At 33.1% G+C, this 18,292-nt stretch overlaps 1 protein-coding gene and 1 long non-coding RNA gene across 30 annotated transcripts in view; one reads left to right on the forward strand and one right to left on the reverse strand.

Moving 5' to 3' along the window:
* The window catches only part of cblc (Cbl proto-oncogene C, E3 ubiquitin protein ligase), a 40,376-nt gene extending 23,989 nt beyond the window's left edge, over positions 1–16,387 (forward strand). For 4 of the 9 annotated variants that reach the window (XR_012391507.1, XM_005158126.6, XM_021466724.3 and 1 more), the window contains 2 exons: positions 14,094–14,149; positions 15,978–16,387. Coding sequence is in view for 7 of the 9 variants with exons in the window: in XM_005158126.6 (XP_005158183.1) it covers positions 14,094–14,149; positions 15,978–16,138 (217 nt within the window). In the remaining 2 variants the exon portion in view is untranslated. Of the gene's footprint in view, positions 1–3,470; positions 4,469–12,172; positions 14,150–15,977 lie in introns of those variants that run through there. The other 5 variants (XM_021466725.3, XM_073925176.1, XM_068213992.2 and 2 more) reach the window with 3 other exon arrangements.
* On the reverse strand, positions 817–7,192 carry LOC103908931 (uncharacterized). Of its 21 annotated transcripts, none has more exons than XR_012391663.1 (12): positions 7,109–7,192; positions 6,613–6,703; positions 6,478–6,508; positions 5,899–5,948; positions 5,195–5,493; positions 4,824–4,954; positions 4,651–4,691; positions 4,431–4,521; positions 4,204–4,334; positions 2,933–3,004; positions 2,385–2,472; positions 817–1,019 (listed from the first exon to the last, which is right to left on the reverse strand). It is a non-coding gene; the product is annotated as an uncharacterized lncRNA (long non-coding RNA). The 21 variants fall into 21 exon arrangements; XR_012391662.1 differs by having other exon boundaries at positions 4,204–4,351; XR_012391667.1 differs by having other exon boundaries at positions 4,651–4,694.
* Positions 16,388–18,292: the final 1,905 nt, after the last annotated feature.

Below are 18,292 nucleotides of genomic sequence, written 5' to 3' on the forward strand. Positions count from 1 at the left end.
CAGTCATGTGTTCAGTATCCAAAAGACTTTCTTCAGGGAGTTACAATAATAAAAGAGGACACAAACACAAAATAAATACCAAGCAAACAATATTAACAGTAGTAAATAAAATCATACAAATTAAAATAATTTGATAAAATCTTATTAAAGTCTGTAGTCAAATTTTTTTTACAATTTTTTTATAAATGGCATTCAACAATTTGCAATCTCCTCTGAACTAATAACACATCAATAATATAAAATAACAATACTTCTCAGAGATAACCAGTTTTTTTTAAGCAAACTCTAATGCACGACACAAAACAGATTTAGTCATATATATATATATAAAATCCCTTAATTTCTGTTTAACGGAAATATTTTTTAACACATTTCTAATCACAATAGTTTTAAGAACTCATTTCTAATAACTGATTAAATAATATTTGACTAGATATTCTTCAAGACACTTCTATACAGCTTAAAGTGACATTTAAAGACTGAAGTAATTATGAGCCAAGTTATTGTATATCGGTGGTTTGTTTTGTAGACAGTCGAAAAAAATTGCTTAAAGGGGCTAATAATATTGACCTTAAAATGTTTTTTTTTTAAATTCAAAACTGTTTTTATTCTAGCCGAAATAAAAGAAATAAGACTCTCTCCAGAAGAAAACATCATATTTTCTTGCTCTGACATATATATATATTTATTTATATATATATATATATATATATATATATATATATATATATATATATATATATATATATATATATATATATATAAATATAAAACTGGTTGTAAATTGTGTGCAATGTTCCAAGAAAACAGACAAAATTAAAAGAAATAACCTGTCATTTAGTTTTGTTTTATCTTGTGGAATGTTGCTTACACATAAAAGGGGATATATAGGTGGAATAATAAGTGTGTCGCCATCCTCTAAATTGTTCTTGTATGTTGTCTTCATCTTTAGTCTTCACAAGTGAGGCTGGCCCAAACCGGGACTGCAGTAGCCAAATCTAATCCTTGTAGTGGGAACCCTTAAATAAAGCAAGAAACCAAAAGGAGAAAGATTAGCATTGCAGCAGTTCATATTACCACAAATATATATTATTTGTTTCATAACATATAACTGGAGTATGTGTTATGCAAGTGCCTAGCTAAAATGTGTCATTTAATTTAAACTTAAAGAGTGTGTCTGAGCACTAATTTTCAGAAAAGCCATTTGAAAGTTAAATTCCTTGTGAAATCATAATGAATGTTTTTTTTTTTTTGTTTTTAGTATCATTGTGTTAGTATAAATGTGTATCTAAATATATGTCAAATCTTCAGATACCACATTACATGCAAATTAAACTAAGTTTCGTCAACTAAAATGTCACACTGTACACCACATTTAATATATCATAGCTAGGGCCAGGAGGAATCTGCGGATGTTTTTTGCTATTTCTGCTGAAAATTTTGGTGGAAGTCTGCGGATTTCTGCGGAATTATTTTGGGAGTATCATAACTAAAACCTTAATATATGAAATAAAAAATTATATATTTTAAAGTTTTATTTAATGTTTAAAATGCAAATCCAATTAGATTCACTTTATTTGGTAAATAAAGCAAGTTTTTCATGTAACATATCTAGTAAGACAGAAAATATTACTGTACAAACTGCACTGTACATAAATCAGATGAACATTTTCACATTAGTCAATAATATTACTGAAATTAATAAAAAAACTGAATTAATATAGATTTACACACATTTACTCAAGTAAATAAACAGAATTAATGATAGGCTAAACATCTGCGGAGTTCTGCGAAAAATCCGGGTGGGCCTCATCATAGCTTTATTTCTGCTACAAAAAGGTTTTTCAGCAAACAACTTCTATTATATGTAGGCTATAGAGGAGGATATAAAAAGAAATGATATATTCAACTCTCTAATTAAATGCACCTTATGCAGCTAATCAGGTCTTTTAGGCTTATTTGAAAACTTAAATGACGTGTTGACCACAGTTGAACAACGCTCAGTGAGAATACTTTTTTTTGCACAAATTCTTTTTGTTCTAAATAAACATGTCTGATTGTTAGCAATCATCAAAGAGCAAACTTTTTTTTTCAAATAAATACTATGCTTTTAAAAATAAACTTTTCATACATCAAGAATACTAAAAATATGTTTATTTAAAATGTTTTATATTTAAAAAAACAGCTTGAGGAGAGAAACAGTACATTGGAATACTATTTTTTCAGAAGGATCATGTGACACTACTAATTATATACATTGTATTAAATTCACAGTATTACTGCTTGACTGTATTAATTAAATAAAGCTGACACTATCAGAAGAGAATTTACCATACCAACCTAAAAGCTATGAAACAGTAGTGTATGTTTAAGATGTTACTTACTAGTCCTATTGTACTTTGGAGAGGTTGTCTGACAGGAGGATCCCTTCAACTCAGCAGAATTCTCAGCAGACCATCAGCCTACACCAATCTAAGAATAAAATGAGCAATTTGTTAAAAACCAAAAATATATATTTTATATTTCCAGGTTTATAGGAAAGAAGAAAGCTAAAGCAGATTTAAAATGTAGAAAAAAATAAAACCTATTGACAATTTAATGGCACAACATACCCTAAACTAAGCACGATCAAATGGTTAATTTTAACTGTTAAGGATTCATTCATTCATTGTCTTTTGGGCTTAGTCCCTTTATTAATCTGGGGTCGCCACAGCGGAATGAAAGGCCAACTTAGCCAGCCTATGTTTTACGCAGTGGATGCCCTTCCAGCTGTAACCAATACACACTCATTCACACACACTTATACACTATGGTCAATTTTAGCATACCCAATTCACCTATGTCTTTGGACTTGGGAAAACCGGAGCACCCGGAGGAAACCCATGCCAACACGGGGAGAGCATGCAAACTTCACACAGAAACGGCAACTGACCTAGCCGAAGCTTGAAGCAGCAACCTTCTTGCTGTGAGGCAAACGTGCTACCCTCTGCGCCACCGTGCTGCCCTGTTAAGGAATCAGATTAATATAAATGAATTGACATGTTTATTTAGTGTCTGACACATTAAATATTGCATTTTTAAATATTGTTTCATTTTAAGATTTATTTCAGAATTAACTATAGAACCGGATATATCGTCACATTTTCATGCACAGCAGCATTTCCAAGAACATAGGCCAACTGAAAAAAAAAATAAATTAAAAAATTCTGAGGGTGTAATCTTGGATAAAAATATCACAGTTTCACAGTATTGTGATTACTGCTCTGAAATGTGTTTTTTTTATCTCTGTGTAAAAAACAGCTACTTTTTCCCCATTGAACACAATATGTTTTGTTTTTAAGAAACATTTAAAATATTTTGTAACAGTACACATGCCAGGCTAAATAATAATTTAATAAAATAGTACTATCTTCATTAGACTCAAAAACACTGATTTCTTGTGAAGGCATAATAAGCTATTTGTTTTTCAGATGTTTGCTGAATCGTGAGCTGACCAGTAGCTTTTGATGTGGAGGGTCTTTTGCTGCTGTAGATAATGTTGGACTATTTTTTTAAGTCTTTGATAACGCGCTAAAAACCATATACAATGCATCCGGAAAGTATTGATACTTTACTTTTTCCACATTTTTAATGTTTCAGTCTTATTTCAAAATGGATTAAATTCATTAATTTCCTCAAAATTCTACACACAATCCCCATAATGTGTGTTGACCCGATTTTAGTTAATCATTTACAAGTCAATATTGCCTATATGGATTGTAATTTAAAAAAAAATTAACATGTAAAATTGCAGTGTTAAATGCAATGCCATCAAACATTTTAGACGCACCAGTGCAAAAAGCTAGTCTAGAGCACTTGGAATGCTGGTGTAGTTCTAGTTAAATTCAGTTCAGTTAAAGCTGTATATGCAACAGGTCTCAAGTAGAGGATATAGTATTTAACTAATCTTAACAACTAAACATTTACGAATCTGTATTAGCCAGCTCATGTACTACAATGTAACAGATACTGTATATTGCCACCTTGATACTTAAGCTTTCTTTAAAATATTTTGTGTTCAACCGATTAATTAATTCTTTCATTTAATTTTTTCTGTGCAATAGTATAGCTTACACTGGTGTATTTGTATGGACCCCCCAAAATAGCGGAGGCCACTTTCTGGCCACCCAAGTATAAACTTCTAGCCTAGCCACTGTGAACTACCTGTCTGTCCTGCTCCAGAACTCTTTGTCGGCTGCTTGTATGTCTGGATACAGCTGCACAAGTCTTTTAACACTGACAAATACAGCCTCTGCACATCCTCACAACCAGGAGAACAGAATGATCAGGAGGACCTGAAAAATATAACCAACTGAAATCAGTTGAAATGTATTTTGTCTTGTGATGATGACACAAAAATAAATTATTTTTCACAATGGATGTGCTGTTACCTATGAAACGGTCTATAATGAATGATCTTTTGATCCTGTTTCCTTGATGTCATTCACTCAGAGATGGTTTGGACATTTGATTGTATCTAAACTGTAATGAATTTAAGTTACACAAACATTGATAGCAGGACCATTGAGCTTGTAACTTATACAAATTGTTAAGTATTGAACAAGTCTGCAACCAAACTAGTCAAGTTAATAATACTAATCTCAACTCAACTATGATTAGTTGTCTTGTTTCTGCTGCCCAGACGGTCACACCTGCTTATAAAAAAAGGAAAAAGTATGGTATTTTTACAACAATGAAACTGCAAACAACTTAACTATAAGGGGGTAAGCAGTGAGCATCTTTTATTATAAGCAATTTACTGAATACTTTGTCACTGGTATTACCTAAAAACCAAACGTCCCAAGTTTGGCTCATAGCTGTCCACACATCTGCCCAGTAGCTTGTGGTAATACTGAAGACACTGATCAGCTGGTCCAACTGAGTTTGGAGTTGAACTGCAATCAGGCATCCAATACTGCAAAGAAAGAGAAACTCACTTTGGGTTAACAAATAATGTAATCCCATCCACACATTTCAAGTAATTGTGCAGTTAATTCTCTTAAAATGAATGAATGAATTCTCTTATTGAATTTTCTGAGAGCTTATGAATATATTTTGTCTTCCCAAAATAGCATGTACTGAAACACAAAATTATATAAATATAATTTAATAAGAGCGTGACGTGGTGGCACAATAGGTAGTGCTGTCGCCTTACAGCAAGGATGCTGACTCGAGCCGCAGCTGGATCAGCAGGCATTTCTGTGTGTAGTTTGCAAATTCTCTCTGCGTTTGCGTGGGTTTTCTCTGGGTGCTCCGGTTTTGCCTACAAGTCCAAAGACATGTGGTACAGGTGAATTGGGTAGGCTCAATTGTCTGTAGTGTATGAGTGAGAACAAGCGTATATGGTTGTTTCCCAGTGATGGCTTGCAGCTGGAAGGGCATCCACTGCGTAAAACATATGCTGGATAAGTTGACAGTTCATTCCGCTGTGGTTACCCCAGATTAATAAAGGGACTAAGCAGAAAAGAAAATGAATGAATGAATGAATGAATGAATGAATGAATGAATTTAATAAGAGTTAAACTGATCTGTTAACATGTCTGTCAGGAGCTGATCTACCTGTTGTCAAACTGATGAAAATGTTTTCTCAATTTACTTTAACATTTTTGTGTTTGTTTATGTTTTTATAACTTGCAGCCATTGTTAAATTTAAAAGTATTTTAAACATGCATGGACATCTAAATGCATATAGGGCACATATCTCAAAACATTATGAAATATTTCCAGATAAATCAATTTTGAATTAAAATGTATATTAATCTCCAGACTTGCATCTCCCTGATCTTTTTAAAAGAACGGCCATTCGTTTGCTCATCACTGTTTGACAAGTGTCTGGCAGTCAGTCAAAAATATACTTACATATAAAGATGTTCATCAGCAACACGGCACTTAGGTTAAACTTAGACCTCCTTTTCAGTTGATGTGGAAAACAAAAGCAAAAGAAAGAAAAAACAAAACGACTGAATACAAGTTGCATATCATGCCTGTACAAATCAAAAATTATTCATTTAGGGCTTAAATTGACTTAAGGATGAGTTAAGGTGTAAGGGATGGGTGAACAGTGTAAATATACATGTAATTCATAGCTATGATGTAAAGCTAAATTTTCAGCATCATTACTCAAGTCTTCAGTGTCACTTGATCTTTCAGAAATCTTTTTTTAAGATGTTGATTTAGTGCTTGAGGTTGAACTAATATAATGGTGATTATCAAATGGTGCTGATTTGCTGCTCAAGAAACATTTCGGATTGCTATCAATGCTAAAAACAGATGTGATGACAAATAATTTAGTGTAAACTTTTTTCTAAGATTTAATAAATCAATTAATCATAAAAAATTAAACAAAATGAAAATCACAAATATTACTTCATTAGCAGCAAATCTATATATTTACTAAGTTCTGAAGAATCATGTGATGTGAAATTTAATACCACTCACATGTTTCAATGTCAAAACTTTCTTAAAACAACTGCAATAAAGACAAGTAACAGATGCATAATATATAGACATGTAACATATGCATAATGATGTGCAATGGAAATTCATATGAATTAATCCTATGCTTAAAGTTACCTGTCTTTCCTGCATCTCTGTGATCAGCTCCCTTCAGAAATTTAGGAATCTTGAGTTACATTTTCTGTAGCAGGAGGTTATTCTCTCACTCCTGAAACCACAGAACACTTTTTTAGTTAACATTTAGTTTAAGATACCATGAAATATCAAAACACGATTAACTTTTGATTCACGGTCCTTTACAGTAAAATGCGTATTTTAGACTACATATGGAGTGCATTCAATAAAACATTGACAAAACCTCTCATCTACACATAAAGAATAAATAAAAGCCAAAACTTTAACAAACAAGTTTAACAAGAGCTAACATTAAGTAAGTTAACGTAATATTACCCCGACGCTAACGTTACCAGTGCTAATATGCTAACGGACTTTTACGAAGACTTACCACTCTTATATAACATAATATTCAACTGAATATTCATCAATTGCCAATAATAAATGTGTGAGGAACAGTTTTATGTATTATTTGCTTTGTTTTAGGGACTAAACTTACCTGAAAACAGTCAAAACGGCAGCTTGAGAGAAGTCGTGTTGTGTCTTTTAGGTGGTGTCGTGTCGTGTTGTAGCTTCGTTTCCCATAGCAACATCCTCTCCGCTCCAGTGTTGGAAGCAAGACGCGCGCGCGCACATTAAAGTCTTGCAGTATTACATTTATAAACATGATCACTCCATAGACAATTTAAATAATAACCTTGTATTTTATATCTTGAATTTAAAATGTATTTAGCAGTTTTATATACGCTATTATCTTTAAGACGAGCTTTATAGCCTACTAAACTGTTACAAAACAAACACTTTATTTGTGCATTCACTGTCAAAAATAAATAACCAATAAATATAAATGCAAGTATATATAAAACAAAGATGTCACTCTGTAAAAAGGTGTTTATTTTAATTAAACAGCCGAAATGCAGAACATACTTGATTTTTACACTGGGAAAAATGTATTAGAAAAAGCCACAATAAAAAAAAAGCAAACAGCAGTTAACACCAGAAAAAAACAACGTTTTCATTATTAAAGCATAACAATAAAACTTTTTATATTTTAATGAATTGAAATCATGTATTGTAGGCATTTTGGTCAGTTTTACTGCATTAATGTAGGCTATTTAAAGCTGGACCGACCGACGCAGTTCACATGATGCATGTCGCGTTTGTCTAATTTATTATGCACGCAAAAACTTACTTGTAAACCAAATATGTTGCCGGATTCTTTCATGGGCATGAGAGATCAAGTGCTTATGAAGTGCTTCGTCGGCCTCTGGTCGTTAACCGACGCATAGCCAAGGTTTGTTGAGCTGGAACAATAGAACACACGACCGAACGATCATGCGTATGTTTGGCCGACCATATACCGATGTTAGAATTAAAGGGGCCGACGTGTAGACCTTCGGCCGACGTCGGCCCAACGTATGTGTGCTGTCTGGGGATGTCATTCAGCGCCCCATTATTTCCTCTAAATTGCACAAAACAGGTGTCATATGTTAGTGCTGGATTTGTGCTGGTTTGTGCAATAACAATTAACACTTTATATGTTTATTGATTAGATATTGCCTAATTAAAACATTTCGGGAGCCGCCACGTCACTCAGCGCCCCATTATTTCCTCTAAAATGCACAAAACGGGTGACACTCTTTAGTGCTGGATTTGTGCTGGTTTATGCCATTAAAATAAACACTTTATCTGTTTGTATTGTTTAGATATTGCCTAATCAAAACACTTTGGGTGCCGCGACGTAATATTGCACCAAACAGTCATTCAGTTGTGCTGGTTGTGCCGTTTATAAACACTTATCTATTTTCCTTGTTTGGATTTAACCAAAATATTTGGTTAGATTTGTGCTGGTTTGTGCCATGAAAATGAACAACAGATATTTATATTTGTGCACAAATATGTTACTTTCGTTTGCTCACAAATTGTGCTCGTTTGTGCTGCAAAAATATTATTTGTAAAAAAATAATATCAGATCATTAAGAGGTCTCTCCACCCCAGTTGCTACATATTTACTAAAAGAGTCTCGTATGTGTGCGTTTCATTTGTGCTGGATCGTACCTGAAAGTTTCGTTAGTGTTGCTTCTTTTATTAAAATATTGAATGAAAGATAATGATATCAGATACCCGCATAATTTAAAATATTTAAATTTGTTTGGGCTGATAGAAATTTTATTTAAGATGCTTTATTTTTTTAGATAGCCTAGGCCAAGGTTATTCTGAGATCTTTTTATTATTAGAAAAAGCATGAAGGATGCGAACATAATTTTGACAGATTTAATCCAAGTAAAAGGGCTTGGCCAATATAAAGATAATTGGCTACAACCCTGCTTTACTTAACTACTTCGTTTTAGACTCATATGAGTAGCCAGCATGCTTAACAATAGAGGAAAAAATAATTTAAAAAAATATATATAATTTGTATTAATTTTATTTATTTATTTTATAAAAATGTATTAATATACATTTTTTTTTACCTGTTTAACCATGCAGCGATTTTTCTCTTAAATACTTTTATCATCTGGTCGTCCATATTAGGCTGCTTTCGTATTTAAACAAGCAGCCTAAACTTTTCTGTTGTGGTAGGTAGGCCTACCACTTATGATTAAGTAAAGCAGCTTTAGTGGACTTATTTAGTCAATATTTATTTTATGGGAAAAAATAGATTATAACACATGCAAACACATAGGCTATGCGTTTTCTACAGATAAGTTTTGGTTTTCGTGATTGTGTTGTTTGTCATACAGTAAAAGAACAATGTCCAAATGGCAATAAAATAACAATAAATAATTTATTAATTAATTACAATTAATAATAATAATAACAATAACAACAATCATATAAAATATTTACATTCACAATTGGTAAACACTGTGCGTTTTTATCAAGGGCTGTAGGATGTTATTTTGACCATTTTGATTTGGTTTAATAAAAGATAAACATGTAATATTTTGTCATATTTTAGTTATCCTTAGTTATCTTCTTATTATTGTCATTATTATTAATATTTTTATATTTATTTTATATTTAATAACTTGTAGACTCTTTAAACAATGAGGAAATAACTAAACTTTTTTAATTCAAGGCCCAGACAGCTTGTTTTGTAATTTAATGCCGGCTATAGGCTACCACCTGAGGGATGGTTATACGGCGTGTTGTGATGTCGGCCGTCACCGGAGAAAATTAATTTAAACTTTAAAACTTTAATTTTTTGCACTTTTGTTTGAAAGCTTTAGTGGCACTGTAGCTGTCCAAGGTACTGTTGTATAATTTAAATTATAGCCTATATATGCAACAATAAACAAGTCGAATGAATGAATGAAATAAATATAGATTCTTAAATGTTGATATTGTTTTTGCTAATAAAAAATAACAAATGTTTAATAAAAATAAAATGAGCAATTTTCAATATTTATACAATTCAGTTAAATATAAGCTGGACATTTTTGGGGACATGTAATTTCTCTGTGATCTTTAATATATACTGGGTAGCTATATTTTCTAAAATCTCAAACAGGAATTGCTTTAATATGAATATGCTTTACATCCTGATATGCTGTTGTTTCATTTTCATTTTTATTTCACTTGAAAAAAATCGGTATTTAATGTTTGAATACTAAAATAAATAACAGCCATTGTTTAAATGGTTATTTTACCAACAAAATGTATATTTTATATTTTTATCAACTTTTCATATAAAACCTCTGTGTAATTTATTGATTGTTAAAAATGAAATAATTTAAGTGCTATATTTTTTATTAGTGAAAGTGCCCGCTTACTTTGCCCAAGGCCTGTCAAAAAATATAATTCTGCCACTATAATACAAATGCACTATTATTGTTTTATTATCATTGTTTATTTTTCTGTAATGTATGAAATTTTTGATACATTTATTTCCCCTCCAATCATTTTCATTCATAACGTTAAATTTTGGTAATTTTCCCTGCAAATAAAATTGATTTGCTGTCTTGCCTGGTTTAGCACGGAATGTGAGCCTAAAAAGGGTCCGAACGATTGGAAAAGCGGCTTTTAAAGAGACAAACTATATGCGAAATTTGTTTCAAAAAGATATTTTTTTCCAAAAAAATATACGAATTATATTTTAGTTTGAGGCCGACTGTGCGGGTGGATAATTTTCAGTCAGTGGAAAGTAGGCCTATGAATTTAATATGCCTCATATTGTATCACAATCTTCTGTCATATATTTGCAATTTTTTAAATATGTCATAACACAAATGAGACTATTTTAGTAAATATGTAGCAACTGGGGTGGAGAGACCTCTTAATGATCTGATATTATTTTTTTACAAATAATATTTTTGCAACACAAACGAGCACAATTTGTGAGCAAACGAAAGTAACATATTTGTGCACAAATATAAATATCTGTTGTTCATTTTCATGGCACAAACCAGCACAAATCTAACCAAATATTTTGGTTAAATCCAAACAAGGAAAATAGATAAGTGTTTATAAACGGCACAACCAGCACAACTGAATGACTGTTTGGTGCAATATTACGTCGCGGCTCCCAAAGTGTTTTGATTAGGCAATATCTAAACAATACAAACAGATAAAGTGTTTATTTTAATGGCATAAACCAGCACAAATCCAGCACTAAAGAGTGTCACCCGTTTTGTGCATTTTAGAGGAAATAATGGGGCGCTGAGTGACGTGGCGGCTCCCGAAATGTTTTAATTAGGCAATATCTAATCAATAAACATATAAAGTGTTAATTGTTATTGCACAAACCAGCACAAATCCAGCACTAACATATGACACCTGTTTTGTGCAATTTAGAGGAAATAATGGGGCGCTGAATGACATCGCGGCTCCCGAAATGTTTTGATTAGGCAATATCTAATCAATAAACATAGATAAAGTGTTTATTTTAACGGCACAAACCAGCACAAATCGAGCACTAACATATGACACCTGTTTTGTGCAATTTAGACAACCTGGGGTGGAGAGTGACGTCACGGCTCCCGAAATGTTTTGATAAGGCAATATCTAAACAATAAAAATAGATAAAGTGTTTATTTTAACGGCACAAACCAGCACAAACCGAGCACAAACGAATGAGACCAGTTTGGTGTGATTTAGACAACATGGGGTGGAGAATGACGTCACGGCTCCCGAAATATTTTGGCTATATCTAAACAACGAAAATAGATAAAGTGTTTATATTAACGGCACAAACCACCACAAACCCAGCACAAACGAATGATACCAGTTTTGTGCAATTTGGAGGAAATGGGGTGGAGAGTGACGTCACGGCTCCCGAAATATTTTGCTTATATCTAAAAGAGGAAAACAGATACCGTGTTCGTTTTAACGGCACAAACCAGCACAAACCGAGCACAAACGACCTGTGCTGTTTTGAAGTCAATTGCGCAACATGGGGTGGAGAGTGACGTAACACGGTTAAAAAAATAATGCTTAATATCTCAGACCCCAAACCAGCACAAACGTTCGTTTTTGCGGCACAAATCAGCACAAACGTAGCACAAACGAATGGCATAGTTTTGGGGATTATTTGTTTTTATGGGGTGCCAACTTCACGGAGGTTACTACTACTACTCCTCCTCCTCCTCCTCTCTTTTCCTAGATAGGGAGGCATGGCAGCTCAGTGGTAAGCACAAGATCTATGCTGTGTGTAGTTTTTCTGTAATTTGTAACATATCAGAGACTGTAAGGGTCTGTATGTGTTCATAGATGTTGCAATTATTTATTTTATGTAATCGCAGACATAACAGTAGGCTATTTTGCATCATCGATCTGCAGTTACAATCAAATCATGTTCATAAAAAGGGTAGTAAAGAAAATTTATACACAAGTATTTATGTGTATAAAGCATCTGTTGTGTGAAGTGCTTGTCATATGATCATACTTGTCAACATTGGGATGTAAAAATAAGGGATATGCCCACCATCATAAGGGATGACTTTTTATGCTCATTTAGGACGAAATTAGTTGTTAGAAGAAAAAACACCAAGATCGACGTATTTAGATATTATTATTATTATTATTAATTATGTGTGCTTATCCAAGCTGTATATAATTTTGATAGTACAACCATCTGTAAATATCACCATAGTTTTTCTATAACTGCACTTTATAACTTATTCCTGTATCCTGCACTTGCTGCTATTGCACTGCTGGTTAGACCTAAACTGCATTTCGTTGCATTGTACTTGTACATGTGTAATGACAATAAAGTTGAATCTAATCTAATCTAAATTTCTGTTTAAACATGCACACAAAACATAGACTTTTGCTCTGCTTCAAATCGTGTGTACAGAATCCGTTTGGGAAACAGCGTCTCTTTATCATTATGGAGCATATCAGCTGACAGTCATGCACCATTATATGACTGTTTTAAGGATTGCATAGGAGGGGTGACAGCACCTGTTATGAAAAAGAAGAGAAATTGCACATTTTTATATATTTTTTCCAAGGTGTTTCGTGCCTAAACAAAGCTAAAGCACAAAACAGAGTCACATTTAATAGCAAGGGGCGGCCCCTGGTGGTCCGGTGGTATGGGTTGCGTATAGTGAAGCTAGCCACCCTTCAGAGAAACACTCAAAATATGGCAGAAATACTGGAAAATACCTTTACGGGCTGATAGCGGGATAGAATTGTAAAATACATGAGAATCCCGGGAAAAACGGGAGGGTTGACAGGTATGCATATTATATGTGAACGACCCGTACAGCTTTACTTTGACATTTTCTAAAACGAGAATGACGTTGATAGAAACTTTCTGTCTACACCACGCCCACCAAATAGAACCATTGGTACACTTTTAGCAGTGGAAATGCAAGCCTGATAAAGGTTACCATATTGTACCACTCCGTGGAAACAGGCCTTAAGTGCTCTGAGGCAGGGGAGAGGCAAACAACATCATTAGCTCATTGAGAAGAGTGGGAGTGGTACAGCATGGACACAAGAGAGTCTATAAAAATCTCTAGTAACACTAAAGATATATTTGTTTGCTAGTCACTTATTAAAAAAATTGACGCTAGGGTGGTCTGAAAAGTCCCTAAATATAGTGACAAAGTCTCTTAAGTTAGCAACACTGGTGGTATGACTATACAGGTTCCGGCTTTTTGACTCAAAGCCGTTAACCTGAATTAACCGGCTGAGAGATAAAATGCCTATAGTGACCTGTTGTGGCCATTCACAAATGGAGTCAAAGCTGCAAAGTGTGAACACACCCTTGATCTCTTTCAGAATCAGTGTCTTAATACTTGTCTGGCTGAGGATTGGGTGCACATGCAAACTGAGACTGCATGCATGCTTTCAATGCCCTCGCAGTGACGTCGCCTATTGAGTGCATGTGTCTGAGACTGCATGTTGTCTGCAGCCGGATACTATTAGAGAACTTTGTCAAATGTTCGGTGCATTGCCAATATGTATGCAAATTAATGACACTTTCTGTTTTGCTTTTTCTATTTATTTACTGTCCCCATTCCAACTGGATCCAGAAGTGAGGAACATTGTGAAGACTTTCAGCCCTCTTCCCTGCCATGCGTTAGAAACAGTGGGTATCATAACCACATTCATTTATTTCTCTATGCTTATCATAAACTGTATTTTTCAGTCTTATTAGCATGACTATACTTGTGCCAGGTTCTGCTTGAGACAAACAAACATATCTTTTGCTGCTGTTGTACTGACATCTGCTGGAAGTGATTATATCTACAGTATATACACTGTAAAAAAAACAAACTTAATTTTACAGAAAATATCCCTAAATTTTTTACAGTAATTTTTGTCATTTAAAATTATATGTAGAACTTAGTAAAATGACAAACAATCTCTCTAAATTCACAGTTTAACTTTAATTTTAGGTACTTTATCATTAAAGACAAATTACTGACATTTTTGTTTTTTATACAGGGAAATTACAGTATTATTTATACAGTATTTTTTTTCTGTTATTTTAAATTATATTAAAAAATCCATAAAAATTACAAACAATATCTGTAATTTAACAGCTTGACTGTTATTTTATGTACTATAAGTAATGACAAATTACAGCAATTGGTCTGTTTTATACAATAAAATTGCCGTGTTATTTACACACTGCTTTTTCCTGTTTTAATGAAGTACATTTAAAATTACGTAAAATTAAAGTAATAAATTGTAATTACCTGCTCTGTAAAAAAAATTAAAAAATCGTAAAAAAAGGTCAAATGACTGGCAGCTATACGGCTGCCAAACAAAAAACATAAAATTACGGTAAAATTTCTTTGTTGAAATAAAGTGCAAAGAATAATAAATCTACAGATATTTTCATTAAAATGTTTACAGAAAAACACTGTTATTTTACAGACTTTTCCTAGATTATTACGATCAAATCCGTTCAATAAAGTTACACACTAAGTGCGCTCACATGCAGCTGTTCCGGATTCTGCTGATTGCACACACACAGTCGGAGGATCATTATGAACTGATTTGATGCACTTTAAAAGCAGCATAGACCTATTGCTTAGTCTTGTTATACTGTTACTGTGAACACTGACGCGTTTCTCTTCTTTTGCCTTGCTTTGTTTGTTAATTGTTTGCGTGGTTTGCTGCCGGGACTGACCATTTGCCTGTTATTTGACCATGACTCTGGATTCCCAGCATAATGTTGCATCTGTTCGCCCCTGTGTTGACTGTTGTTTGCCTGACCATCTCTGTGTAATAAACCTGCATTTGGATCCTTTGTCAACGTCCCCTTCACGTTACAGTTCCATTTCATTTAGGATCTGTAACTGAATCATTCCATATAACTTAAACCTCTACATGTTTTACATAAACACTATTCAATAAAATGTAACAACTGTAATTTTAAAGTTCCATAGTAAATTCCTATCCGTTGTATCTCGTTTGGTGTTTTTTCCAAGTTTTTTTGATCCAAAATAAAACTGTTCAATTACGATCATGAGCATGTCTTGGCATTTTATTAAAGCTGTTTAATCGTAATGATTTAGGGAAAATTCTTTTAAATAACATTGTTTTCTCTTGAACTTTTAGTGCAGTCACATATTGATGGTGTTTGATCATAATAATCTAGGAAAAGTCTGTATAATTACAGTGTTTCTTTAATTGTAAAACTCTTAGTGTGTAACTTTATTGAACAGATTTGATCGTAATAATCTAGGAAAAGTCTGTAAAATAACAGTGTTTTTCTGTAAACATTTTAATGAAAATATCTGTAGATTTATTTATTTTTTTTGCACTTTATTTTAACAAAGACATTTTACCGTAATTTTATGGTTTTTGTTTGGCAGCCGTAGCTGCCAGTCTTTGATATTTTTTTTTTTATGGTGTAGACAAAAAGCTCTGTGTATGTAATGAAACACAATTGTCAACCTCTTTAGGTGGGGTGCCCTGGGAAGGGCCTTCAGAATCTGTAAAAAGGAAGAAGAGAGATAAAAGAAGGGACAGGAAAGAGGAAGTGAGTGTGAGAATTGTGGAGGATACAACATCTCTCTCAGGAAGACACTGTCATGGGGAGATGGAAGAAAACACTTCATCATGACAACAAAGTTTAGACTTTGGACTGTAAAATGATTAAATCTGCTCAACCAAAATGGATCATATGTATCATTTTTCTGCAGATTCAGAACAGTCATGTAAATAGGAATGTTAGTTACGTTAATTTTTGCATTGACAACACTTTTTAACATGTTTAAGTTCTACCTCATGTCTACTAAATGTTTAGAGAAAAGCATTGTTTGATAGAGGCCGCACAGAATAATTGAGTCAAAAAAATAAATGCCTTGTTTTAGATCTTTTTTAATTTTTTTAAAGAAATGTGTCATTTAAATTGATCAAAACAAAGGTGACATTTTGGAGGTGTTACAGGTTTTCTCACAGCAGACATGAATAAGTAGTTAATCGTTTAGACAAGGTTTATAAATCATGTCTGGTTTTTCTTTATGTAAACACCATTTATAAATTATATAATATATTGTTTATACACACACACACACACACACACACACACACACACACAATCCAGTATACTTGCACCAGTAAGTGACGCCAGCTGTTTAAAATGATGCTACTTAATTTTGTCAACTTAATTTAAAGGGCTGGTAGTCAGATATTTCAAGTTTAATACAATAAGTCCATTATTTGCTCACCACTAAATGTTCCTAAGTCAACTGTTTGCAGTTTTATAACAAAGTGAACAAAGTGATTGGTCGCTCGTTTTGGAAGGGCACTTTCTATCCAAGACTTAAAATGGCATGTGCACTGCACAGGTTAAGCCCTATGTTTGCACGTGCCTGATTGGTGCTGACTATTTACAATGTATATAATTGATTATTATGGTCCAGGATAAACATTAGAGATTTTACACAGTATTTTTTTAAGTTTACCTGTTTTGGGGGTTTTCAACTTTAAATGATATGACAGAGAGTACAAACAGCAAAGTGTGGGGATCAGAGAGCAGGAAAGGATCAGCACTGCAAGGTGGGATTTGAACTCAAATGCCCATGAACGCTAGAGTCCCAACTATCAACATACTAACCACTACACCATTGACACTGACAATCTGAACTGTACTGAAATAATTTAAACGATGATGGTCCAGGATCAATATTAGTGAATTGACACTGTATTTAAATGTAAATTATGGTCCAGGATCAACATTATTGAATTTACACTGTATTTAATTGATGATGATCCAAGATCCACATTGGTAAACTGACACTGTATTTAAATGTTTATGATGGTCCAGGATAAACAATAGTGAATTAACACTGTATTTAAATGTTTATGATGGTCCAGGATCAGCAATAGTGAATTAACACTGTATTTAAATGTTTATGATGGTCCAGAGTCAACAATAGTGAATTTACACTGTATTTAAATGTTGATGGTCCAGAGTCAACAATAGTGAATTTACACTGTATTCAAATGTTGATGGTCCAGGATCAACAATAGTGAATTTACACTGTATTTAAATGTTGATGGTCCAGGATCAACATTAGTGAATTTACACTGTATTTAAATGTTGATGGTCCAGGATCAACATTGGTGAAATTACCCTGTATTTAATTGATGATGATCCAAGATCAACATTGGTAAACTGACACTGTATTTAAATGTTTATGATGGTCCAGGATAAACAATAGTGAATTAACACTGTATTTAAATGTTTATGATGGTCCAGGATCAGCAATAGTGAATTAACACTGTATTCAAATGTTGATGGTCCAGGATCAGCAATAGTGAATTAACACTGTATTCAAATGTTGACGGTCCAGGATCAACATTAGTGAATTTACACTGTATTTAAATGTTGATGGTCCAGGATCAACATTAGTGAATTTACACTGTATTTAAATGTTGATGGTCCAGGATCAACAATAGTGAATTTACACTGTATTTAAATGTTGATGGTCCAGGATCAACATTAGTGAATTTACACTGTATTCAAATGTTGATGGTCCAGGATCAACATTAGTGAATTTACACTGTATTTAAATGTTGATGGTCCAGGATCAACATTAGTGAATTTACACTGTATTTAAATGTTGATGGTCCAGGATCAACATTGGTGAAATTACCCTGTATTTAATTGATGATGATCCAAGATCAACATTGGTAAACTGACACTGTATTTAAATGTTTATGATGGTCCAGGATAAACAATAGTGAATTAACACTGTATTTAAATGTTTAT

This window comes from Danio rerio, chromosome 16 (assembly GCF_049306965.1).
Source record: "Danio rerio strain Tuebingen ecotype United States chromosome 16, GRCz12tu, whole genome shotgun sequence".
Taxonomy (NCBI): Eukaryota; Metazoa; Chordata; class Actinopteri; order Cypriniformes; family Danionidae; genus Danio; species Danio rerio.